At 39.8% G+C, this 27618-nt stretch overlaps 2 protein-coding genes across 5 annotated transcripts; both read left to right on the top strand.

The window, feature by feature from the left end:
* Positions 1-36: 36 nt before the first annotated feature.
* On the top strand, positions 37-15707 carry Pcmtd2 (protein-L-isoaspartate (D-aspartate) O-methyltransferase domain containing 2). Of its 4 annotated transcripts, none has more exons than XM_085696835.2 (7): positions 53-156; positions 1612-1920; positions 2939-3269; positions 4773-4875; positions 6245-6416; positions 9980-10103; positions 13078-15707. In XM_085696835.2, exons 3-7 carry the CDS (start codon positions 2963-2965, stop codon positions 13449-13451), a joined length of 1080 nt encoding a protein of 359 aa, XP_085552961.1. In that variant the 5' UTR covers positions 53-156; positions 1612-1920; positions 2939-2962; the 3' UTR covers positions 13452-15707. The 4 variants fall into 4 exon arrangements, with proteins under 4 accessions (XP_048297402.1, XP_085552963.1, XP_085552961.1 ...); XM_085696836.2 differs by having other exon boundaries at positions 67-156; positions 1616-1920; XM_048441445.3 differs by lacking the exon at positions 1612-1920 and having other exon boundaries at positions 37-156.
* Positions 15708-18933: 3226 nt separating this feature from the next.
* Positions 18934-23119, top strand: Polr3k (RNA polymerase III subunit K). Its single transcript, XM_048441447.2, has 3 exons — positions 18934-19125; positions 20516-20603; positions 22811-23119. Exons 1-3 carry the CDS (start codon positions 19015-19017, stop codon positions 22936-22938), a joined length of 327 nt encoding a protein of 108 aa, XP_048297404.1. The 5' UTR covers positions 18934-19014; the 3' UTR covers positions 22939-23119.
* Positions 23120-27618: the final 4499 nt, after the last annotated feature.

Genomic DNA, 27618 nt, shown 5'->3' with positions numbered 1-27618 from the left:
GAGCTCCTCCAACTGCACATGCTCAGTTCCGCTATAGCGCGCGCAGGCGCAGAGGCAGCAGCGGATGTTTACAGCGGCCGAGGTTGGTGCGAAAGCGAACGAAGCGTCCAAAGAACTACTGTCGGAGTCTAAACCCGAGAGCCGCTAAGCGCCGAGGTAGAGCTGTTGCTGCCCCTCGGCCCTTCCCTCTGTACTGGTTCTCCACCTCTGGTTATCGGTCCACTAGCGTCCGCGTCTCTTAGCATCTTCTGAGAGTTTCTAGCCCCAGAGCCTGCCTCCCCCCCCATTTCCCTCCCAGCACCCCCTCCATACCAAATCTTCCTCCAGCACCTCCCCTCCAGCGTATCCCCCCTCCCCCACTGCCTGTTGCTAACTCTAGGATATGTTTGCTCTAGATCTACTGCCTATTTCTGATTAAGTAGAAAACGTTTGCAATTAGCTCAAGGGCAAGTCGGACATTGACAAGGTTTGAAACAAATTCCGCCTTGGATGGTTATTTGAAAGAAGGCAGAGTGTCCTGCAGAGGAGAAAAGAATGGACCCGACTGGGGAAAAGTCTAAAATAGCTGGAGAAAATTAGCAAGGGCCTGGTTCCTTTGTTTGGTTTTTATTAGGCCTGTGCCTCTGTCACCAATTCAGTCATCTGCCTGAACTGTTGTTCTCTGTTTTCGTTAGCGAAGACATGGCAAAAGTAGGCTCCATTCCGGTGTTTGCAGGCAGTCTTTCTAGAACGAGGTGTTTAAAGAGGCGCAGCACTGATTGTATGTAGAGAGAATTGAAGTGGGCCCTCTGAAGTGGTGGGGTTTGGCCTCTCCCTTGGCCCTGGTCTCGAACTTACAGAGATTCACCTGTCTCTGCCTCCCAAGTGCTGGGATTAAAGGCGTGCACCACCACCCGCTGGCGAAATTCTGTTCTTTTAATATGGAATAAGCTTTCATGTGAGGAAAAGTTCAGTAAGATAAACATCTAGTACTAAATGAAACATATCTAACATGGTTTGTGGTACCTGCTAGAAACTTAAATATTGGAACTGTGACAGAGTGACATATTCAGGGTGAAGAGGATGGCTTTCTTGATTCAGTAGGCTATGTGGTTTTTAAAGATTCTTTCCTAGATTGGCTTGTAAGCATATAAAAACGTTACTCTATTTTCAACTGGTGTCCCAATTTTAAGGTGACCCTATTAGATTGATAGTGTATCAGTAGAACTAAGAGACTTATCCAAGATTAAGCCCAGCCGTATGAGCATTAAGGACTAGTTACAGCTGGGGAAAGGGCTCCGAATCTACTTTAGAAGTAGATGAAATTTCAATAGTTGAATCATGATTTGAAAAATATTATTTGTCTTGATTATGAAGATGGAATATTTTGTCATAAAATAGAAACAAATATGTATCAAGACATAGTTTTTCACCTGTTTTAAGATGTCAGAGTGGTATCTTTTCATTCCTAGGTTTAGTTTTCCAAGCAGTGCTGTTACCAGTTGTGCACATGGATGTGTAGAGTGGTTGTCTCTAGTGTTCCAGAGAGAAGACTGAGAGGGGAGAGGAACCATGGTAGTTTTGTTGTTATTGAGGTTCTTTTTTTTTTTTTTTTCCTTTTTCTTTTTCAAGACAGGGCTTCTCTGTGTAGCCTTGGCTGTCCTGGAACTCACTCTGTAGACCAGCCTGGCCTCAAACTCACAGAGCTCCTCCCGTCTCTGCCTCTTGAGTGATGTGATTAAAGGCATGTGCCACCACCTGGTCTGAGACTGGTTCTTATGTAGTCCATGCTGGCCTGGAACTCACTGAAGATGACCTTGAACTCCTGAACAGGAGGCTGTTTTGATTCAAAAAGTTTACAGATCTTCCCGTGACTCCATAGTCTTCAGCAGTTTATACCATGTAAGAAATAAAGTCATTAGTTTGGAAAAGTCACCCAAGGTCAGTATAAAACTGGGGAAGATATTTTTTTTTTCTACGAAGAAAAAGACTTCTTCAGGGTAAAAAATATTCTCTGTGCACTTACCAGGGCATATTGTATTATAGTAGTTGGACCTAAAAGGAATGCTTTCTTCAGCAAGACACTGTGGGAAGAGATAAGAGGTATATTTCTTAGAGGCAAGTGGAAGCTATGTTAGGGATGTAGGGCAGGGACAACTTCTACTGCTAAACTTTAGCCTTGAAACTGATTTTATGTTTGTTACAATAAGGTATTTGTCACAGTGTGTTCTATTTGGGAAGAAAGTTTTGTGGATATTTTTACCTACAATTTAAACATCAGAGTAACCAAGTCAGGTTGGATGAATTGCTTGTTTAGGATGAGTTTGTGGTGTACGTTGAGATGTAATGTGCTGGTTAACATTGGGATACCATCAAACTTGAATTTCAGGATGGCTTAAAGGGTAAAGATACCCTAGGATCCCTAGGGATCACTCCTACAGATTGTTCTCTGACCTCCACTGTGTTTTGTGGTGCACATAGACTACTATACATACCCTCCAAATAATAAATGTAATTTTTTTTTTAAAAAAATTGAGTCAGTCAAACATCAAATGGCTTATTTGCTGTTGACTTAACTTTCTAGTGGTACTAGGGTTTTTTTTTTTCTAATTAAAAAAATTATAGTGTGTGTGGGCTCACACATGCCATTGTCTGGATGAGGAGATCAGAGGACAACCCAATGGTGTTGGAGTCTTTCCTCTCATCTTTATGTAGGTTCTGTGAAATGAACTAATGTTATTGGCTTTGTGTTAAGTGCTTTACCCAGTGAACCATTCCTTTGGCCCTGTAATTCCCACTCCCAATACCAGCATCCTTGGAGGGTAAAGCAGGTATTGACAAAAGATACTTCTGTCTTTATTACATTCAGAATTCAAAATTTGGAAATAACATATGTTTAGAGGTTTTATTGTTTTGCTCTTGACTTTAATGTAAATAGTTATTTACATTTTAATTGTAGTCTTGCTTGATTGTAATCTTGAACATGGGCGGTGCTGTGAGTGCTGGTGAGGACAACGATGAGCTCATTGATAATTTGAAGGAAGCCCAGTACATCCGGACGGACTTAGTAGAGCAGGCTTTCCGAGCTATCGATCGAGCAGATTATTACCTTGAAGAATTTAAAGAAAATGCGTACAAAGACTTGGCATGGAAGCATGGAAACATTCATCTCTCAGCCCCTTGCATCTACTCAGAGGTGATGGAGGCTCTGGATCTGCAGCCTGGGCTCTCATTTCTCAATTTGGGCAGTGGTACTGGCTACCTCAGCTCCATGGTGGGCCTCATTCTAGGTGAGTATGGATATGGAGCTTGAGTCCCCTCTGCGTTAGAACAATGTGTATCATTTGAGATAGAAGATGTAGTAGGCTGGTTGCATCCCCTGGTGAAGACCATGAAACTCCTATCAGTTGCCTGAAGCTTAGCTACCAGGTGGTGGATGACTGAATGAGTTGTAAGTGGGGGGTTTCCATTTCTTTGTCTTCTCCTACCTGTGCTGCTGCATTCTGCTATGAATGATGGAAAACAGCAAAAGTGTATAAATCTTGACTTTATGTGATTTCTTAATTTAATCTAATCATTCTTTTGCTCTTTTTTCCACTGTCATTAAAACCCTTTGGTAGTTAAAGTTCATTGTAGCTGTTTCTGTTTTATTGTTTGCTACTAAAGGAGTAATAAGTTTATGTATTTTTAAGGCATTTTCAGAGATGGAAGGGGTTTCTTAGGTTATCATATGGAGTCATTTAGGCTATATTCTCTACAAGTTGTAGAATGTATGTATGAATATGGCCATTTCTGATATTATTATCAGGATTATCAACCAAAGAGCTATTGAATTCCTGCTTTGTGTAAAATATATATCGGAGCAAAGACTTCAGATGTTGCTTGTTTTTCTTCTCAATTGAAATGATTTTTAATCTTAATTTGTCTTTGATTGGGACGTGGTTTCCATGCTTTAAGAAAAGTACACAGGAGGCCCAGATTACTTATTCCTGTGATTTGCTTGATTTTACCTGAAAAATTTTACCTTGACTAAGGTAGTGGTTTTTGCTGGGGGGAATAGATAATAAAGCCACCTAGATTAGAAATGCTAATGAAAAGAGCCTGGGGAGCTTAGGAGATGCTGTACAACCATGAACACTTGAGTTTAAATCCCCAGAACACATAAAACAGTGTGTGCCTGTAATCTGGAAAACAGAGATAGGCTCTAGGGGCTTACTGACCAGCCAGTTAAGCTGAGTGGGAATCTGTCTCAAACAATAACTTTGGGAGTAGAGATACCTGATATTGATCTCTGTGCTATGGATACTCGTGTGTGTGTGTGTGTGCGCGTGCGCACCCCCCTCCCCCCAGTGTGCCTTAATGCATATGAAGAGAGTAAGTCTGGAGACATTGCCACTCGACACTGCCAGCAATGATAATGAAAGTGCTGTGAGCTATAGATAAAGCCTAATATAAGTTTTATTTGTAAATATAGATGTTTTTTAAAATTTGTCAGTAAAATTTCTTCTTCTCTTGCTTTTTTTCAATTTGCAAATTTTTAAAAATTGTTTTTTAATGTTTGAAAAGTCCAGGCATCAAAACAAATACTGTGTTAATGAATAGAAACTACACTATACATTTAAAGACTCCCTTGAGTGGTTAGAGCCACAAATGTGCTGAGACCTTAAAACCTCGTGAATTTCTGTAATTATACATTACATAATTATCTGTGTTGTAATTAGTAAAGTATAGAAAACAAATGAACAAGGGTTCTTTTCCTATTCTAAGAGCTTTGTTATTCTCAATATTTTCAGGTCCTTTTGGTGTGAACCATGGGGTGGAGCTTCATTCAGATGTGACTGAGTATGCCAAGCAGAAACTGGATGTCTTCATCAGAACAAGTGACAGTTTTGACAAGTATGGTCAGCTGCAATCCATTGGTTCAACTAAGGGTGTTAATGATAGATAGAAAAAGCCTGTTTTATATGCATTGGTCAGTAAACAAAGTATGGCTAGATGATCCCAGGTTATATGTGTATCTACCCTAGTTACTGTACTATTTTAATATTCTCTAGTCTTAAGGGCTTTATTTTTTTTTATTTTATTTTATTTCTTTGTTTTTTGAGACAAAGTATCCTCACATAGCCCTGGCTATCTTGGAACTCACTATGTAGACCAGGCTGGCATTAAATTTACATAAACCCACCTGCCTCTGTCTCTTGAGTTCTGGGTTTAAAGGCAGCTTTTTGTTTGTTTGTTTTTTGTTTTTTGAGACATGGCTTTTCTGTTTTACAGCTCTGACTACACTGAAACTCAGACTAGGCTGGCTTCAGATTTACAGAGATCCTTCTGCCTCTGCTTCCCAAGTGCTGGGATTAAAGGTGTGGGCCACTATCTTCCAGCCAGCTTTGTGTCTTATAATTTATGACACTTTACATTAATTTTTCATCAGTATAGTAAAAAAACAAAAACTTTGTTCAGTTTTCGTGTTCCAGTATAGAAAACTTTTATCACCTAATTGTTTCTACAATAGAATAGTTATGTTTGTTTTTGAACAGTTTATGTAAGTAACTCTTGGCATTTAAAACATGCACTAAAGTTCTTAAAGAATGGGAGTTTCAGAGAATAAAAAGTACTTTTTTTGCTGGTAGTTGTGAATAGAGGCAGGCAGATCTTTGTGAGTTTGAGCAAGTTGGTCTACATGCCAATTTCTAGTCTAGACAGTAGAGAGTGCCTGTCCAAAAAGAGAAAGTGCTCTTTAAAACCTCCTGTTGGGGTTGACAAAATGGCTCAGGGTAGGTAAAGGAACTTGCTGCCCAGAGTGATGATCTGAATTTGATCTCTGGGAACCACCTGGTTAAAGGAGGTTTAACTTCTACAAGTTGTCCTCTGAAGTTTTCATGCATGCATGCGGTACATGCGTGCATACACACACACACACACACACACACACACACACACACACTGAAATAATCAAAATCTAGTAAAATCTCCAGTTGCTTGTCATGCAACTGAATGTGGTGCTGCACAATGTAAAAACAGTGACAACTGATGGCTGGTGTTGCTTTGTATTTAGATCATGTTGGGACATTCACTTTCATTTTATTTTGTTTGTAATTTCTAAGGTTCTATTTATATAGTAATACAGCTGCTAGCTCCTGGATCCAGAAAGTGTTTCCTTGTTCTGTGATTTTGTAATTAAAACATAACCTATGGTAAGCACAAGTTTGTTTTATGCACTTGTTGCAATGACACATATAGTTACAGAAAACTTCTTTCTTTGCAGATTTGACTTCTGTGAACCTTTGTTTGTAACTGGCAATTGCCTAGAGATTGCTCCAGATTGTTGTCAGTATGATCGTGTGTATTGTGGAGCGGGTGTGCAGAAAGAACACGAAGAGTACATGAAGAATCTTCTTAAAGTTGGAGGGATCCTTGTCATGCCCTTGGAAGAGAAGGTCAGGTTCTCTACACAGCTGATGTTGTGTATACTCTCCTTCACAGTCAGTTTATCTGTACTATTTTTGCAATAGCTTCTGCCATTTTATTAACCGAGGGCAGGATAGATATGCCTAGGTCTTCCAAACCCTAGGTGCTATGTCTGAACCTTCCCTTACCTCCTTTTTCTCTTAGATTTGTTCTCTTCGTTTTTTTATCCTTCTTACCACTAATTTTCTTCCTTGCCTTCTCTTCTTCCTTCTCTTCATCTTCACCCTAGCTCCTTTTGTTGTTTTTGTTGTCTTATAATGGTCTACTTGCTCAATACTTTGATGGAAAGCATTTTACACATTTCTCTCTTTTCTAAAATTTTCTTGTATAGATTGTCTTGTAACTTACAATGCTTTACTTAAAAGAGGTCATGAATGTAATTTTAAGTCATTTAATTTTGAATCTATATCATTTTGGTATTTAAAAGTTGCATTTGGTTGATGCATGTCTTAGGTGTGTGTGTTTATGTATGGGTATCACGTGTGTGGCCACGTATATCTGCTAGTATGCAGGTATGCATGTCTTGTGCATGTGGAGGCCAGAGAATTGACATCTGGTATCTTCTTTGATTGCTTTCCACCTTATGTATGGAGACAGGATTTCTCACTTGAACCCAGAGTTCACCAGTTTGCCTAATCTAGCTAGCCAGCTTGCTCTGTGGATTCCCTGTCTCCACCTTCTGACTGTGGGGATTACAGGTGAACCACACCATCTGCCTAATGTTTAATTGAGTGCTAGGGATCAGAACTCTGGTTCTCCTGTTTGCATGTCAAACACTTTACCAACTGAGCTATTTTCCTAGCTATTTTCTTTCTTATTTTTTAATCTATTGGTTTTCTTTTTCATATTTTCTTTACAACTGATTTATTCAGGAGAGTAGGTTTTTGGTCTCATAGTGTTTTTCTACACTCTGGACTTTTCAGTCCATGGATGCATGTTCTTCTGTCTTTTGTATTTTCTACCTATTGGTAATTATATCTAGAGGCTTGGTAGAGTTTACCTTTGTCATATTTCAATGGAGGAGAACAAAAGAATATAAGCCGTGTATTAAAAATAGACATTTGCCCTCAGTATACAAAGGATTCATTCTGAGATCACTTTCTTCCACTCATGATGACAAAATTTGGAGATGCCTCAGATCCTTTTATAAAATCATGCAGTATGATAGTGGCATATGACCTACACACATCCTCCTGTGTGCTTCAGAATCCCTCTAGATTACTTGTAATGCCTGATAGAGTATCAGTACTATATATATAGTTATTGTGTTGCTTAGGGAATAATGACAAGCAGAAAATCTGTGCATGTTCTGTAGTACACAATTATTTCTGAATATTTTTAGTATATAGTTGCTTAGATGTTAAAAACCTTGGATCTACAGGATAAGTTCTACTTAAGTGTGTAGGCACAAGCAGCTTCTCTGTTTACTCATCCTTGTAGAATGATAGTAGCCTGATCCATTGTTTCATTAAGAACTATAGAATAATACATTTAAATTCCTTCATTTTTTCTGTATTTAGGTGCTGGTTAACTTTGATAAAGAGAAAACTGCTTATTACTGATTTGGTCCCCCTGAAGTATACATTATGTAAGACATACAGGATAAATTTTGGTTCTTAATGTTTGCTTATTAGTTTTCTAAGTAATTTGGCTTTTTTTTTTAATCAAAGGGAGGTGACTAATAAGGCTTTGTTTGTTTTTTAGTATCACTAATTTTGATTGAGGTCATTTTAGCTCTAGTTAATTTGAAAAGGATGGGCATCCTCATACTATTTCCATCTGTTCATCTAGATTATGAAATACAGGCTTATAGTTTTATTTAAGGTGTTACATATCATTTATGTATTATGTTTAAATGTTTGATGTTCATTCTAGCTAGAAACTCTCCTTTAAAAAGAAAAAGTTTCTGGGTAGTTGGGTGGTGGTGGTGCATGCCTTTTATCAGGTGGAACTCTGCGTTGGAGGCCAGCCTGGTCTATAGAGCGAGTTCCAGGATAGCCAGGGCAATATAAAAAGCAAAAACAAAAACAAAAAAACCCTGTCTTAAACAAACAAACAAACAATCAAGCAAACAAACAAAATAAAACAAAAAAGTTTCTAGGTGATAAAGAGATGGCTCAGTGGTTAAGAACATACTGTTCTTACAGAGGAACTGAGCTCACGAAGGTCTGTAACTCCAGCTTTAGGGATTCTGATGATCTGTACTGGACTCTGAGAGCGCTGGCACTCATGCACAGACCTTTGTGCACGTGTGCGTGCACACACACACACACATGCTTTTTTAATATTCAAAATTTTCTGAAAGAATGTTTTTACTGTTATCCCTGAATATGATTAATCTTTAGATATTTCCCTAGATATTGTGCTGCTTAATCCTTTTAGAGAATCTTAATTGTGGATGATTTTCTGAGTTAGATGTTTTTAGAAAAGATAAGCATATAAACTTATAAGTTCTATGACTTACTAGGCTACTTACACACTGTCCTAGTCATGTTAAACAAACGTGACTTTGTTGTTAAATTGGATTCTTTGGTACTAATCATATAATATAAAGTGCTTTGATGATCTACATTGCTGTGTATCCGCTAACATATCCCACTGCATCTCTGAAGTGCTGTTAGTGAGAGTAAGGACAATTGCTTAGGTATCTAGAATGACACATTTATGTTGAAGAAAGTCACATCAACATGGTGGTAGTATCTGACCTCTCCTGCTCCCTTCTTGTTACAGGTGCAGATGGTTTGCACCTTAGATGTTTTGTGCCTCAGATGCCATTGTAGCTATATTCCTGAAAGCAGCACACTGTAAGCAGAGACTGTACCTTTATAATCACACAGAAACTATATTAATTATAACACTATTTGGCCAGTAGCTTAGGTGTATTCCTAGCTAGCTCTTACATTTTAAATTAACCCATTCCTATTAATCTATGTATCACCACGAGGCTGTAGCCTACCTGTAAGGTTCTAGCGTCTGTCTCCTATATGGTATCTCCTTGACTCTGCCTACTTTCTTTCTATATCTCTGTTTGGATATCCTGCCTGGCTTTACTCTGCTAAGCCATAGGTCAAAATAGCTTTATTCATTATCCAGTAAAAGCAACACATACACATAAGGACATCCCATATCAGAATTCGGGGTTCTTTATGGTTGAAATATTGTGGCTATTGTGTATCTTTGATTATTTTTACTGAGGACAGACCTTCCCAGCTTATCCCCAATCACTCTTTTGAAGAACCCTAGAAAATTGTTTGGTAAGAATTTTTCTTCCTTGTCTCATTCTCTTCTAGCCCTTTAACTGGCTTATCATTTGTATTTCTTGTAAGCAGAAGGTAGGTTAAGGAGCTTGAGTATGTTCATGCTAAGCATTTGCATAATAATATATTCCTGTTAGTTGTAATTCATATCACATTAGGTGTTATATAGACAGGCTATTTCATATTTAGATTTCATATATGGAAACAATTATACTTAAATGTAAGTTGTCTAGTAGCCAAATCCTTTGGATATTCTTGTTTTGTCTTTGAGATAGTTGACCAAGATAACACGCACAGGCCCCTCTGCTTGGGAAACAAAAAAGATTCTGGCTGTTTCCTTTGCCCCTCTGGTCCAGCCCTGCCGTTCGGAGTCAGGACAACCCAGACTTGTTCAGCTACGTGAGTATAAGCATCTACCTGTCTTTTATGTCGGATTAAAATCAGAATAGAATAAAAGTACAAAAAACCCTTTGATATTAAAGAGTGTTAACCTGCCTTATTGCAGCCCACAAATTATACAAGATACTTTAGGCATTTAAAAAGTCTCTCTATTTAACCCATCTTAGATGATTTTAGTCTTCTTTTAAATCTATACAATGTTGTTGCTGATCATGCTTTTGAAAGTAGCAAATTCACAAAAGAGCTAATTTTGCCATGTGGAAATCTCAGGCAGTTTGCTTTGCCCTCTGGGAATGTGTAGTGGCACCTGCACACAGTTTCCTCTTCCTCACAGTACCTGTCTCATGCTGCTTTAAGCAATATGGATGAGGAGCCTGTTCTACTGTGTGACTGGGAAATTTGGTGTAGCCTCACATGCTCTAAACCTTTGTGTTTTTATCTCCAAGATGTAGACTCAGCATGAAGCTTAAATAGGGTGATTTTTGTCCTGATGTTTTATATTTTAAACAGCTCTCACAGAAATAGGATTTCAAAGTTTTGAAGATTTAGGATTTCTATATGAAGATCATTCATCATGCTTTCTGATCACTTAAAACATTTGGAAAATGTGTGTGTGTACGAGAGAGAGAGGGAGAAAAATATAATAGAAATGTGAATTATTATAGATTGAAAACAAATATATTTTGGTGAATTTTTTACAAAACATTTCAATTTGTAATAGTCATTTAACAAATTGTCCTACTTTGTGTGTCATATGAAATTCAGTTAACAACTAACAGTGAAACATACAAGGGAGTTTATAAGGACTAGGGAAGGCATACACAAGATGTTGTTATGTTGTGCTTGATTTTGAGGGCAAGAAGGAATTCCCTTAAGAGAGGAGGAGTAAGAAGAGAACCAGGAGAACCAGGGCAAAAGAGACACACACTCTGTGGTGTAGTCATGGGATGTGTTGGAAAAACTTGACTTATGTGTAGTTTGGGTTTTAGTTCATTGTATGTCTGTGGAGAGCCTCAGATGTTATTGAAGATGCTGCACATGCCATCATTTGGAGGGTGAATTTGTCAGACTGGTGCTCTGAAATTTTATTCTTTCAACAAATGTGGCCTATGATCTTCTGGCATAGTGGCTGGATTTGGAAGACAAGGACTCATGAGAATATTTGGAAGACTTTGAACATCTGGTTAGAAATGAGTGTTTCTGCATGAGGACTTGTCAAGCCTGGATATGTGTTGCCTCCTGAGATGCTCACTGTGAATGTTTAGTGATAAACATTTGTGTGATTTGGTTAGCATTAACCAAAGTTGGGTAGGGTATTTGCAGTTTCTGTCTTCCCAGATTTTCCTAGATCATTGATTTTTATGAGACCAAGGAAGTAAGAGAAACTATATAGCAAAGCCAGCCCACAGTGATACCGAACAACTTGGACATACACTGCTTGGAGCATCCTCCTAAGTGGCCTGTATGCAGGTTGGAGGCAGGCATCAGGCAGGAAGTTGATGGGGTTTCCCCATCAGGCAAGAGACAAAGATTGAGACTACAGCAGCCTCAGCAGGAAGAGTTCAGGAATACATGACCTTTCTGAGAGGGAACAGGAGAGCCCAAGGTACTGATATTATTGTCTATGCTAAGTGTGGGGGTAGGATTGTTTTGATTGGGATGAAATTTCAGCTTAGGGAAATGGTCTGTATTACTTAAAGTCACAGAATAGATATAAAGCCAAGGATCATACTGAGAGAGGAGCGGAGTGGATACTGAGCCCTTGGGGGTGTCACAAGGCCCAAGGAAGAGAAGTCATAGAGAAGGGATATGAACTGAACCAGCTATTCCTGGTAGTCCTCAGAGAAAGCTCAGTAGGCCAGAGTTGATGCTTGGGAGCCCAGTAGCCAGTGAGGGACTGTTTTTAGCATCACGGGGAAACAGCTGAATTGCAGAGGTTCTAGAACTAATCTTTCTTGAATTGAGTTAGTGAGAGCAGGATATACCACAGGTCATTTGTTAGAGGATGTGGGCTAGATACTGCAGAACCATCCCAAAGAGAGAGCACAGTCCCATGTTCTCAGGGACAGAGGACAAGAGAGAAAGGTTGGTGCCTCTGAAAGAGGGAGGAGGTAGTGTTTGCTGTTAGAACCTGGTCTACAGACTTGCATTTCTGCAGGGCAGAGGTTACTGGTGGTCTGTAGGCAGGGTTTATGATTTAGGTAGCAAATGCTGCAGATAACATGAGAGCCCTCTCTATAGGATGGCATCTTGTTTGGAGGAGGTTATGTGTACTGGAGGGAAAAAGGGTTTTAGATTTTCTGTTTAATGTATTTAAACCCTTGGTCTCTAATTCCTTTTACTTTGAGAAAAACCCTTATTACTGCTATGTGTTTATTGTTAACTGAAAGTTGTGAGTGTTTGGTTTCCATTTTTTTCCTTTGGTGTGGTTTGGAAATTTTGTTTTTCCCCAAAATGGTTTTAGATTTTCATTTGTCTACTTTAGCAGAAAAATAATATATAAATTACTATGAAACTATTAAAATAGATAAAAGGATGTTCGAAATGTAGATTACTGTATTGTTGAGTGAATGTTATTATGTCATTGAGCAGAGTAAATTGAGTTATAAACTAATCTGCAAGAACAAACCCTAAGGTTCCAAATTCTGCTGCTGACTGATGGATGACTAGACAGTATTTCTTTCCTTTTCAGAGTTAAGAATTAGTGTATGTGCATATGTCCTTGAGAAACATGTGTGGTGCAGAGTAGACCACTAGTTAAAAATTAGTATATGTGGATATGTCTGAGAAACATGCATGCAGAGTAGACCACTAGTTAAGAATTAGTATATGTGGATATGTCTGAGAAACATGCGTGCAGAGTAGACCACTAGTTCCTATTTTGTTAGAATGCTTCCCTTCTTTGAAGTTCTTCCAGCAAGTTAGGTGTGGGGTTGGCCTTGCCCGTGCCCATAGGCTCTACCCCTGTCCACAGCACCACTGGCCGTGCGCAGCCTGCAGGACCTGGCCAGGCTTGCTATTCGTGGCAGCATCAAGAGGGCTATGCGCCAGGAAGCCACCAGAGGAGGTGGACTGAAGAGCACACCTATGTTTAAAAGAAGGCGACTTCGTCGCCGGCGAATGGAGACCATTGTCTTTTTGGACAAAGAAGTCTTTGCCAGTCGAATTTCCAACCCCTCCGATGACACCAGCTGTGAGGATGCAGAGGAGGATCGGCGGGAAGTGGCAGAGAGGACCTTACGGGAGGCCAAGCCTGAGCCACCAGTAAACTTCCTCCGCCAGAGGGTATTGCGCCTCCCATTGCCCGACCCTCTGAAGTACTACCTGCTGTATTACAGGGAAAAGTAAGCTTGTGGGAGAGTGGGACCAGGATACCCAGAGCAAACCGCTGCCAGGTACACGTGTCTGTTCCCTTTGTTAGTTCCTGACTATCCTCTAAAACTTTCATGCAATGGTGTGATTTATTTAAGCACAATCCAACAAGAAACTTCATTGAATTATTTTCCTCAGTGGTGGGGGTGGGGTGGGGTGCACATCTCGTTGGCTTTGCTGTAATTTGAAGTCATTGGGACCTGCATGATGTCTGCTCCTTATGAAGGCAAACTTATACATTGAGGCTGGAACTGAATTGTATTGGATCCTGTGTGAAGCAAGGGGCACGTTTGGAAAGGTGTGATGACATCTTTGGGTGTGACATACCACTATTCAGCTTGAATTTATGTCGTGATTCTATTGCTGGCACTGAGTTCATCAGACTTTTGTTGTTTTCTAGGTTGGGAAATGTTGGAAAGCCTCTCTTATTTTAATCAAATCTTATGTGAAATATCAACTTGAAAATTTTAAAAGGAAAAGAAAATGAGATGCAGGAGGAAGAGGAATAAAATATAAAACTGCCAGACATCTTTCTGGAATTTCCAAAGGCTTCTAAGTAGTTGAGCCTCTCTCCCCCGTGCCCTCTGTTACTTGATAGGAACCACCGTCAACTAATCTCTTACAGGATAGTCTAAAAAGAAAACAAGTTTTTCTTACTTAAAAAAAAAAAAATGTGTGAGTGATAAGCTAGTCACTGAATTGCAAAGACCAGAACAGGTTTCTAAGGTATTTAAATGGGAATTTTCAGAGCAAGTAGAGAGACTGCAGGGTATTACAGACAGCCCCCCCCCCCCGCATACTTCTTGACTTTAGTTTGCTATCTTCCTGTGATTATACTAGAGTATCAATTCATAGATTTTTATCTTTTATAATTCTGGAAAAAAATTGTTAGTTTTGTAAATTTTCTTAAGAACAGATATATGTATTTTACTAGCTCCATTGCATTAGAGAAGTTTAACCCAGTGAGTTGTGAAATTTATTATCTCCAGGCTGTTGGTGTTGAGAGCTATCAAATTTTTTTTTAAAGCAACCTTTCTGGCTGTCAGAGGGCAGGACTTGAAGTTACATTGCTGATTCCAAAAGCTGGCTCTTAAAAAAAAAAACTTTTTTAACCCAAAGAAAAGAACAATAAAAAAACCCAAACAAGAAAACAAGAAAAACCCAAAAAAAAGTGTAAATTCTTAACAATAAACCCAAATTAGTGTGTTAATTTAGGATTTAAGTACTGATATTTTATGATTTATTTTCAGGTTAGCCTCACATGACTTGCAGGGAGAGGTTTGATTTGTGATTTCTCCAGCTTAAATGGATATTTTGGATCTTTTTTCTTTTTTAAGTTGTTGAATCATTTTACCACATAGTATAGTCTGCATGTATAGTTAGTAAAACATATATTGCCCTATATTATAAATATAATGTACACTTACATTACTTTAAATATAAGCTATTTAAAGAAAGTTCATAGTTGTTTTTACCTGCCTTTTAACTCCAGTCAGGCTTCTTTTCTTTCAGAGAGAAATGCATGCTCTAACTTGGCTTGCAAATGTTTGTAGTTTGCAGATCTTAGTTGATGTTAACTCTAATTGTTAGGTAGACTTTTGTTACTTGGAAAATTTTGGACATAAATTTAAATAAATCTGTAAAGTCTGTATATTAGGTGGCTTTACTGAATTTTTTCCTGTGATTGAATGTGGGCTGAGTTTTGAAAAACCACATTTGCCTTTATGCTGGATTTAAAAAATTATAATGCATGAGACATTTTCCTTTATATGTTAAACCTTTCTTAGCATTTTGTATTTATATGTTATCACTCTGCATTTTAAATCATAATTCAGTTGGATAGAATTATAACATGTGAGAAATAGATTGGTCTTTATAAACCAGGGAAGAATTGGAATTTTCTCGTGAGTAAACACACTTTGTTGCCAGAATTTAGTATGATGTACCGCATTCTTTTTCAGACTACTAAATCTTAATGTAATCAAATGTCTTCAGGATCTGTATTGTGAACAACATTGACAACTGCTTTTGTTTTAAGGAGTGGTTATTTTTAAATACGTGACTTCTGTTTTAATGTCAGAATCAAAGGTATACATAAAATAGATTTGCCAATGTGCACCTTAAAGTCAAAAATCCAAGAACTTAGAAACACTGTTTTGTTTGGTTTTGTTTTGTTTTTTCAATGAAACACATGGGGAACTCAAGTGAATCAATAAAAAAGCAGTTAAGACATTTTGTTCTCAGCATTGCTTCTGTGTTGAGTATGGGATTGGTTACATTTACATCTTGCTAAAATTCCATTCTGTTCAGTGGGATTGCAGTTTGTATACGTTTCAAATGTCAGTTCCTTTTCTTTTACATTGTATGATTATTCCACACCTGCAAACACCCTAGTGTTGGCATATCCAGCACATGTAGAAGTGAGTTTATCAGATGCCATCCCAAAGCTAGACTCAGATTGGCCATCAAAATCCATCACCATCAGATTACCTTCAAAACAGTACATTATTCTAGGAGTCTGTGAAAGAGCCTGCTTTCATTTAATTAACAAAAAACATATTAAGAACCTTTAAAATATCCAGACTGATGGAAAAATCAAGTTGACACTCTGACCACTCCATAATATTTTAAAAATTTAATGATTAATATGGATACTTTTTATATAGATACTTGTTATTTTTGCTTGATTCAGAGGAAATCTTATAATTTATGTGGTGATTCTCTTAAAGCATCTCAGCAGGTTGATATCTGCCCACTCATCCAAAGAGATTTCTTCTTAACCCTGTTTTTACACTCCTTGCATGAGATAATGATGGGTCTCCCCCCTGACTCAGTTCCTAGTATCATAAAAATCAGGCAGTGATATCACTAGTGGGAGCGGTCCAGCAGGCATTAGAACTTTGTTCTGGATCCTGCCCTTACTGTCAAGTTAATGAACAGATCTAGTATTTGATTCTTCCAAGCTGTTACTGGGAGCCAGCCAGGTATCCCACTATGAACTCACATCATTGCTTATGTTTGCCACACGTAGACTTGATCAGAAACCACACATTCATCATCCCATCAAGAATCCCTCAAAGAAACAAGCTTAGCCTCTACAGTTACCAGTAGAGACCTCATCTGGAAGCTTCACTCTTTAGCCTCCTCATCTGTAAGTACTGGGTACAAGGAGGATACTTGTGCAGGTGCTGAGCACTGGCCTCCAGTGTCTACATGGTAGATTTCACCTGATGCTGCCCAGGCTATCACTGTATGTAACTCTCTACCATCCAGCCATATTTTAGGTCAGTTCTTTATAACTAAAGTTGGAAGCGAGATGGTAGAACTTTAGGTTCATGACAGCTCCTCACTCTATAAAAATCCATCATGCCCATGTCAGTTTCCAACCTGTCAAAGAATCTGAGCGACACTTTTTTTGTGTCCTAGAGAATATGACTTGGAGCTCACCATTAGGCTGATGAAAGAGCATATACAGCTTTGTCTGATGAATCATTCTTTCCCAGCTCTGACATGCAAATGGAAGGCAATCAGGGGATAATGTTAGGAGTAGGCTCAGAGACACTACTATAACTATGCAATTTTTAACATTTAGATTCATCTTTATTGAAATAATAATAAAACTAATAAAATAAGAGCTCTGTCTGCTCTTATATTTAGAGGACCTAGGTTCTATTTTTAGCACCTGCATAGTAGTTCACAACTGACTAACTCCAGTTCCAGGATATCTGATGCCCTTGTCTGGCCTGTGCATTCACTGTGTGCACAAGGTACATAGACATACATGCAGGCAATATAAAAATAAACATCAAAAATTAAAATAATAAATTAGTTGTAAAACTTAACCTTTATATATTTAAGACAATGTATTTCATACACACCTAGTAAGAAGATTTTCACAATTGCCATGATTGTGCCATATCAGATGAAAGGGCATGGTGCGATCGGTAATAAAAGATCCGCCAGACTAGCTTAATACAAAATATACAGCTTTAAAAAAAAACAGAAGGGAAAACTTACACAGAATCTCACCCTGCTGGAACGCTGGATCCAAGCCAGGTCAAGAGGGAGAGAGAGAGAGAGAGAGGGCGGGGGCTTTCACCCGCCAAGTTTATAGGTAAACTTTTGCCTAAGGGCGACACGCCCCATGAACAGAATGTCATTGGCTGAACTCCCCTATCAATCAAAAACATAGACAAGCATATATACATATATATATATATATGTCTTTACAATGTCAGAGTTTATTTAATAACAGTAAATTCACAAGATATAACAGTTTCAATGAAAGCAACTGTGAAGTATTCCTGTTTTCCTTAGTAATCGTGGCTGACATGAAGTTTTTAAAAATTTTAAAGAGTTTATTGTCAAATCACACATTAAAAGCCACACAGTATGTTTGTTTAGGTTTCTATTACTATGATAAAACACCATGAACAAAAAGCAACTTGGGGAAGAAAGGGTTTGTTTGGCTTACAGATCATTGTTTATTGAAGCCAGTGCAGAAACTGAAACAGTGACCATGGAGAAATGCTGCTTACTTGCTTGCTCATGGCTTGCTTATATTGCTTTCTTTTTTTCATTTTGTTTTGAAATTTATTTATGTGTACAGGTGTTTTTCTCGAGTGTATGTTTTTGTACCACAGGCGTGCATGGAGGTCAGAAGGGGCTTTGGATCCTGTGGTACTGGAGTTATGGACGTTTATGATGCCACCCTATGGGTGCTGGGAATCGAATCTTTGTCCTCTGCAAGAACAAGTTCTCCGCCCCCCAACCCCCAAAAGGATTTCTCTGTGTATCCCTGGCTGTCCTGGAACTCACTCTATAGACCAGGCTGGTCTCAAGAGATCTATCTGCCTCTGCCTCCCAAGTGCTGGGATTAAAAGCGCGTGCCACTACCGCAGGGCAGAACAAGTGCTCTTAAAGGTTAAACCATCCAGCTCCATCGTCTTGCCTTCCTATTTCACTCATGAACACTGGTTTAGTGGTAACACTGCCCACAATGGGCTGGGACCTCTTCTGTCAATTTGCGTTCAAGAAAATGCCCACAGACTTACCTACTGGTCAGTCTGATAGAGACATTTTCCCAGTTGGGATTCCTCTTCCCAGATAACTAACTTGTGTAAAGTTAACAAAAAACAAACAAAAGAAAACAAAGCAACTAGGACTCCCCCCCCCCCCCCCCCCCCGCGTAGGTTGACTGCAGAGGATTAACGAGGAAAGGCATTTATTTCAGAGGTCTGAGAAACCAGAGCTGGGAAATGTAAAGAAGTCTATAGGAATGCGTAAAAGAACCAGCTGGGTACTTCAGGGCCGCCAGCCGCCGGCGTTCTCCTGCCGTCAGCCTGTGTTCCGGGCAGAGAAACCCTTGCGCACGCGCAGGCCCTGTACGGAAAGCTGGGGAAGGATTATCTGCGTTGACCAATGGCATGTGCGAGGCTGCCCGCCGCAGTGCCTTCTGGGAACGTGCCAATGACCGCTTCCCTTGGGCGTCTGCAGCCGCGGAAGCTCTAGACAGAACCTTTTTGTTCAGGCTGGAGCAATGCTGCTCTTCTGTCCGAGCTGCGGAAACGGACTGATTGTGGAGGAAGGACAGCGTTGCCATCGCTTCGCCTGCAACACTTGCCCCTACGTGCATAATATCACACGCAAGGTGAGTACCAGAGGCGAGTGCCTCCTGGCTGTCTGCGCGCTCAGACCTTCCTGCCGGCGGTAGGTTTTTTGTCTCTCGCAGCGGAGGTTCCCCAAATCCAGCAGTTTTCTAATCCAGTGGCGTCGCTCCGACCAAATCGAAGTCGCTCTTTTGGTTACTACAGAGATTTCTGCCTCTGGCTCTGTGCTGCTCGTTTTGTGACACTCAAAAAAGTTGCGAGAATTTCCGTTCATACCTCTAGGCTGAACCACGCTTTTAAAACCTTCAGTCCCCACATGCTGTTCCCGGCGTGCCAGACTCCAGTCCGCTTATCACCTCTGATCTCAAATCTTCACGTTCTTTTTGTAGCTCTTTTTGCTCCTAGACCCTGTCGCTTTTCAGGAGGGATCTCTCTCTCTCTCTCTCCCTCTCTCTCCCCCTCCCCTTCCCTCTCTCCCTCCCTTCCTCCCTCGCCCCTTTCTCTCTGTGGGTGTATATATGTCTCTCTGTTTCTCTCTTCCTTTTCCTTTATCTCTCTCCTTCTCTTTTAAAATAATGACTACCCTATTTAAATTCCAGCCTTTTTGGCTGTTGGTACGTGTCTATAATTCTATCACCTGGGGAGGCTGTGGCTGGAGAATAAGTTCAAGTTTCACCTGGCCTGCATGGCATATATATGAAAATTAAGTAAACAAACCACAATCCAGTTCTCTCAGTTTATCTTCATTCCTGTTATCTTTCCCCAGGATTCACTGTCATCTAATATATATCATTGTTGCTGCTTTATGTGTGTGGTGCTTGTGTCAGAACCCAGAAAACTGCGTTTTCAACCCTTGGTGTTTTGTTTACCTTTCGGCTCTTGTTCCTCCTTACCTTGGTGTCCTGAATTCTGTGATTGCAGATGCGCATCACCAGACCTTGGTGACACCTCATTCTTAATGTTTGCACTTTAGAGCTATATGGAGTTTAGAGTCTGAATTTGTGATAAGATGAATGGTGACATAGTTTCGGAGTTAGAGAGATAACTGATAAACTTAGGAAAGCAGCCAAATGTGTCCCGGGGAATGCAGGGATACCCAGATAAATGATCCTGCTAGGCTTATTTTGTCTCTTTCATATTGGATTACTAGGTGTTTTAGGGGTATGAGAAAAGAGTAGGGTTTAACTCAACTGTCTTCCTGCTCTGCCTGGTGTTTCCTCCTGTCTCTAGAGGTCTCTGACATTGAACCTCTGGGTTGTTTTGGGAACATCCCAGTCACAAAACCCCTACATTTTAATGGCTTTTGGTGCTCTTTGAAGAAGATAAAGTTTGTATCCATTTACCACGTAGAGGAAATGCTGGAGGGGGGTTATACAGTCCCACCTTTAAAACTGTATGATTACTTGAAATTTGATGGCTTGTTTTTGTTAGGTAACAAACCGAAAGTATCCAAAGCTGAAAGAAGTGGATGATGTACTTGGTGGAGCAGCTGCCTGGGAGAATGTGGACTCTACTGCAGGTGGGAAGTTTTCCATTACAAAGCCAGTGACTCAACCCTGTTTATTATTACTTATTATATTTAATAATAATGCATTTATTATAATACAACCCTGTATATTATTAGGACCAATGACATGGCTCAGCAGGTAAAAGCTCTTGTTGCCAAACCTGTTAACCTGAGTTTGATCCTTGGAGCTCAAATAGCTGACTCATGAAAAGTTGTTTTCCACCCCTCCCCCAGTAAGTATGAAAGAATTTAAGAAAATATAAATAATGACAAATATCAGTAATTACAAATAGCTTGTGTTTGCCAATACAGGAAGTATTTTGATGATACATTTTAGTTACAGTGTAGTCGTTCTTTAAACTCTAAGCAAGGCATTAAAACTTTTTTGTTTGCTTGTTTGTTTGAGACAGGATTTCTTTGTGTAGCCCTGTGTGTCCTGGACCTCCTCTGTAGACCATGCTGGCCTCGAACTCAGAGATTCACCTGCCTTCCTGCCAAATTTTAGGGTTTTTTTGTTGTTGTTGTTGTTTTGTTTTGTTTTTCAAGACAGGGTTTCTCTGTAACTTTGGAGCCTGTCCTGGAACTAGCTCTTGTAGACCAGGCTGGTCTCGAACTCACAGAGATCTGCTTGCCTCTGCCTCCCAAGTGCTGGGATTAAAGGTGTGTGCCACCACCGCCCGGCTCAAATTCTAGGTTTAAATGCATGTGTACCACCACCTGGCTGTATTAAAAAATTTAAAGCAGGTTCTTTCAAGGAAAGATATTCTGAAAGGGAAATCACCATACTGATACCCGCTCCATTGTTTCATTTAGATTCTCCAGGTCAGATTGGACCAGTATAAAAATCTGAAATGTGTTCTCTTTTTGAAGCAAATTTGGAGTTTATTACAAAAAAGTTTCAATGTTGGTGTAAACTTAAATATTGATGGTTGTTGAGAGGGGCAGAGAGATACATAGAGGGCAATCATCCTTACTCTAGTGGGTACAGGCTTCTTAGGAGAACTCTGTTGTATGTATTTTCAAATACCACTATTGAAAAAATGATCATCTCTGGTCTTTTTTATTCTATATGGATTTAAAAGTTTTATAGCTGGAAGTGAAGTATGGTGGGTCAAGCTTGTAAGCCAGTACTCTCAGCCCTATCTCAATCAATCTGTCAATCAGTAAATAGTTTTGGGGAAGCTGGGTGGTGACAGCACTCAAGAGACAGAAGCAAGCAGATCTTTGTGAGTTTGAGGCCAGCCTGGTCTACAGGCTCCGAACTACATAGAGAAATCCTGTCTTGAAAAACAAACAAAAAAAGTGGGGCTGGAGAGATGACCCAGTGGATAAGCACTGGCTTAACCTCTGGGTTTCTAACCCAGAGGACCTGGATTTCCATCCCAGCACCCATATGGCACCTCCGACCTTCTGTACTTCTAATTCAAGTGATCCAGTGTCCTCTACTGGCACCCATGGTTCGTAGAATACTTACAACAAAACATACACATAAAATAATTTTTAAAAATTAAAAGATTTATGTTTGATAGACTTAAATGTGATAATGGAAAGAAAGAATAGGGCCCTAAATATTATCTGTTTGAGATGGAAGAGCACATATCTTTTTCTCTATAGAGGAAATATACAAATCTTCTATGTTAAAAGTTAGAATTAGCTAGGTGTGGTAGTACAGCTTGAGAGGTGGAGACAGGAAAATCAGGAGCTGAAGGTCATCTTGGCTACCTAGTGACCTTGAGGCCAACTCCAAGAACTTGTTTTATAAAAGCAAACAACAAAAACCTTGAAAATGGAAAATGAGTAGGGGCTTAATTTTTTTAAAAAATCTATTTATTTTTGAGATAGACTCTTGTTATGAAGCCCAGGCTGGCCTTGTAGCAAGCCTCTTGTCTCAGTCTCTTAAATGCTGGGATTACAGCTGTGTGCTACCACACTGGGCAGGTATTTTTGTTATAGCCCCACAAAATAGACTATAAAAGACCCTTCCCATGTTATGCTTCCGGCCAGTCTTCAATAAAATTTGAGAAAGAAAGTGATACTAGGGAGGTGCTTTCAAAGTCACAGTCTCTCCAGTCCCCTTAGTATTGGTGTGCTGTGGGTAGGATGTTGCTATTGGCAAATTTACCATTGGCAAGGTAGTCTGGATGAACGTGGGGATGAGATATTTACCCATACTTAACAGTATTTGTGTAATGTGGATGACTTGTTTTTCTCTTTGTCAGAGCCGTGTCCAAAATGTGAACATCCCCGTGCCTATTTCATGCAGCTTCAGACCCGTTCTGCAGATGAGCCAATGACCACCTTCTACAAGTGCTGCAATGCTCAGTGCGGACATCGCTGGAGAGACTAAGGGCAGGACTTACCCAGCTGCAGCCCTGAGTTTTGTGTGCTGAAGGTCTTTGCTGTGTGATAGGAAGCTAACTCTTCTGTGGTGGAGGACCAGGGTGGAACAGGTCATCTGCAGGTCAGCAGATAAAGACCTTAATGCACAGGGGCTTCAGATCCTTGGGAAATACACATGAGGATATTCATGTTCTGGCTTCAGGTTCTATTCCTTCATCCTTTGTATTTATATAGTGGGTAGTTGATGTTTCCTTACTACCATTAGAACTAGAAACTTGGTTTATAGCCAAGGATAATCTTGAACCCTATTCTTTTTGCCTCTGTCTCAGAAGTATTAGGATGATAGGCATGTGAACTATGTTCATTCTACGCAGTGCTGGGAATTGAACTCTGAGCCTCATGCATGTAGACAAGTACAGACAAGTAACTCAGTCAACTGAGCTATATCTCCAGCCATTTAATTTTTAAGATAATTTTTATTTTTTCTCTCTAGAACAATTATAAAAATATCCATAAAATCATTGAAAAACACTTTAAAATTCAGGACTGACATGATACAGCTTGTATGATTAATAACTAAACAAACTTCTGTTATTTGGATTTTCTGAATGATGTTGATAGGAATTTAAAAGTAACCAAAAATATTTTCTATTTCCAGCTAGGGAGAAAGGGCCACAATGGAGCCTATGCCTAGCACTTACAAAAGTCTGTGTTTGAAACACATTTAAAAACCTATTAAAAACCTCAATAAATTTAGAAAAGTTACTTATTTGCTAAAATTACTAGGTGTATTGGGAGAAGAGAAGATGTGGCTCTGTGCTGCTACCTGTCTCAGCCCTAGTTCTTTCAGTGAATTTTTGTCACTGATGCTGGGATTCTGAACCATGCCACAAAAGATTCTCAGGACAACTAGGTATAAAGTAAGTCAAGTGTCTTAATAATAGCCATGTTTATGATTTGGGTGGCTTTTTAAGAGAATTGTTCAGTGAAGTTTCACCCCCACTTACCCTTTTTTGTATTTGTTAAATGAGATCATTGGATGAGTTCATAGATGACAAGGGTTCAAGCTGTTCTTAATTTACCAGGTTACAAGGGTTACGACATAACTTTTGACTGTCAACAAAGAAACCTTACAACTGGGAACAGTCAAATTAAGGTCATCTGGTTAGTGTGGTTCATCAGTATTAACATTCTCAATTGAAATCTCTATAAGATGACTATAGACTGTGTAGTCAACCTTTATTGCTTTAGAATTTACAGCCCTGAGCTGGAGTTTTCACAACCAGACTTAATTTGCCTGTTTTAAAAAAAATTATTATTGCGTATGAATATGGTAGGGGGTGGTGGTGGATACATATCACAACATTCACATGGAGGACAGAAGGCAACTTTGTGAAGCTGGCTATCTCTTTATTTTTTATATTGGTTCTGCCCTACTTATTTCATTTTCCAAGCGCTCCCCTGACTTTTTAATCTATCTTAAGCCTTGGCTACATTATGAGATTTTGTCTCAAAAATTAAACTAACAAGAATTTTGTCTATATATCAAATTATCACAAAAGAAAGAATATTGGAGACAGAAAAGAAAAATGACCTTTTTATCATACAAGGATCCATAATAAAGACTACCAACAGATTTTATAGAAGAAAATCTTTGGATACTAAAAGTCAGTGAGCTGGCACATTGAAAGTACTGACTGAAAACAAGCTGGAAAACCCCACAATTGAGAGAGATAATATAAACAACATGGAAGCTGGAGAGATGATCCAGTGGGCAATAGCAGCATACTTCTCTCATACAGGATCTGGGTTCACTTCACAGCACCCACAGGGAATCTTGCCACTTTATATCACTCCAGTTTAAAGGGATCCGGTCCCTTCTGATTTCCATAGGCACTAGGTACATAATTAAATCCAAGAAAAACATATAAGGAGAAATTTCTTTTTAAGAAAATCTATTGGAGCAGTAAGTGCTCTTATGAGACATCTCTCCAGCACCTGCATTTGACTTGTGTCCTTCCAGTACCGTGTGCTGTATTGGTTGGACTGGACCAATACCAGCCAGGAAAAGAGGTTTCTGGAGGTCTGTAGGGACAAGTACATGAGGTAGGCATGCTGACTCTTTAGATACCAGGTATCTATACAGGGATCTGATGTACCCACTTCTCTCTGTGAGGTGGGATTCCGCTCTGTATGCTGTGAATATCATTGGTTAATTAAGGAACCTTTTTGGGCCTATAGCAGAGCTGTAAGGGAACAGAGCTAGGCAGGGAAAACTAAACAGAATTCTGGGAGAAAGGAGGTGAAGTCAGGGAGAAGCCATGTAGCCCTGCTAGAGCTGAATGGAACTTTACCCAGTAAGCCGCTGCCACATGACAATATACAGATTAATGGAGATGGGTTAAATTAATATGTAAAAGTTAGCCAATAAAAAGCTAGAGCTAATGGGCCAAGCAGTGATTTAAATAATATAGTTTCTGTGTGATTATTTCAGGGCCCTTCTTACTACATCTCTGTGGGTTCAGGATCATGCCCCAGCTTCATTTATTATCAGAATTGGAGCAGATCTGTCACCTCTCTTCTAGGATGATAGTGTAGATTAGGCCCACCTGGTGATGGAAAGCAGAGTTGAGATGACCCTTCTGGGGACTGGGAGTGGAGTAAGAAATGCTTCTTGATACTAAGAAAAATCTCCAGCTCTATGTAAGTGGGAAGCCCCAGAGGAGCCACAGTGGATGGAGTCTGCAGCAGAGCCCACATGCTTTCGGTGAAGACTTTCTGTGGAAGCCTGGACGTAAAAGGGACAGTTGAAGCTATCCTTTTACCACGGCAGATCTCAGGTATATTGGGAAAGTGATTTTGTCCAGATGACTGACTGTTTTATTATTGTAAAGCTCTCCCTAGAACTGATCTGACTTCTGAGACTAGAGGTGGGTCAGATAATACAAGTGTAGAAGAGATAATTCTGTGGGTTCACAGACAGGTGCTGACAGACAAACCAGGGCTTCTGAAAGCTCAGCAGCCAGAGATGTAGGGTAGAGGCTTTGGTTACTCTCTGCTGTAAGTCATTTTCCCCTTCTGAGATGACCCTGACACAGAAAGGCCATCTGTAGACAGAGACTGCGCTTTAGTTTCCTGGTCACCCAGACCACAACACTATTTGGCCAATGGCTTAGACATATTCCTAGCTAGCTCTTACATCTTAGATTAGCCCATTTCTATTAATCTATGTATTGCCATGAGTCTATGACTTTCTGGTAATGTTCTGGCATCTTTCTCCTTCAGTGGCTACATGGTGTCCCCTGACTCTGCCTATTCTCTCTATCTCTGTTCAATTTCCCTCCTGGCTTTACTCTGCTAAGTCATTGGTCAAAACAGCTTTATTCATCAACTAATTAAAGCAACATATGTACAGAAGGACATCCCACATCAGTAGACACACTGAAACTAGACAAGAACTTGTAATGGTTTAAGTAAAATGCTGTAGGTTCCCGAGTGGCAGCAGTGGGCAGTGGGTCCTGAGACCACGGCAGGCCACGAAGGCAGCCGGGTCCCAGGCAGGGAGCCATGTGGTGGGTGAGAGACAGAGATGGACAGGCACACCATGCAGAGTAAAGATGGATAATTAGTGGGTTATGGAAGGGAAGGGGAGAAGGGGGAAGAACAGAGAGAGAAAGAGAGAAACCGGGGGGGGGGGGGGAAGAAGTGGGGAGAACTGAGAGACAGAAGCTGCCTCTTTGAAAGAGAGAGAAGGAAAGGAAGGGACCCAGGCTGGAAGCTAAAGATCAGCTTGCCTCAGCAGATGAGGGTGGGGGAGTGGAAGTGGCTTGTCTCTTAAAGGGACAGTACAGGCCATTACATACCCATTTCTTTTTTATAATAAAAAGGCAGGAGGTTAGGCACAACAAGTTAAAGGAATTGGGGCGGTAGATTCTCAAGAATGCTTCTGCTTATTTGTGGGTGTCGTCTTGGGGGGGAACCTAAGAAAGCTGGGTGCTGGTCACATCCTGGGTAACTAGTCTCTTAAACAATACTTGTTTAAGGTATTGGCAGAACAAAGAACAAAGTTAAGTTTAGGAAAAAAAATTAGGACAAGGAAATTGAGAGTGGTGTATCTGACCTGTTTAAGGTGGGTACCTCAATTTGACTCCCTGGAACTCACAAGAATTCTTTGGGTTTGTGAATACAGAAGTTTTAAACAGCATATTTATGTCAGAATGACTGTGACGGATATTTTTTGCATAATGAAAGTATTTTTAAGACTATGAAAGGCAGCATGAGAGAGAAATTTGGTAACTTGTATTTGTCCTCACACCTTTATAACTTGCAGGCACACACCTTAATTACTTGTATGTGTATTTTACTGAAATCTGTTTGGTGAGGTTGTCCTTTTAAACTGACAAAACCTCTCAGCTGTCAAACTACATCAGAGATCTTTGAGAAGGATAAAATTTTACTTGAGGAGTTATTGATTAAAAAATAACAGAGAACTTACTTGGTTGGCACTTAGAGCTATTCCTCAGGGTCCTCCATGGTCACTGAGGGTCGTATTTGCCTTTTGCTGTTTAGTGCAGGGCCTGCCAGGCTCCAGAAGATCTGTGGACTAATAAATCTGTAGAAAGACAAACCTACCTTGACCTGAGCAGCTAGGCTGTCGATTCTAGTGATTTTTTTTCCTGTCTGATGA

Source organism: Myodes glareolus, chromosome 10, assembly GCF_982192425.1.
Source record: "Myodes glareolus chromosome 10, mMyoGla1.1, whole genome shotgun sequence".
In the NCBI taxonomy this organism is placed as follows: Eukaryota; Metazoa; Chordata; class Mammalia; order Rodentia; family Cricetidae; genus Myodes; species Myodes glareolus.
Note: the sequence above shows the minus strand (reverse complement) of the source record. Positions and strands in the feature narration are given on the sequence as shown.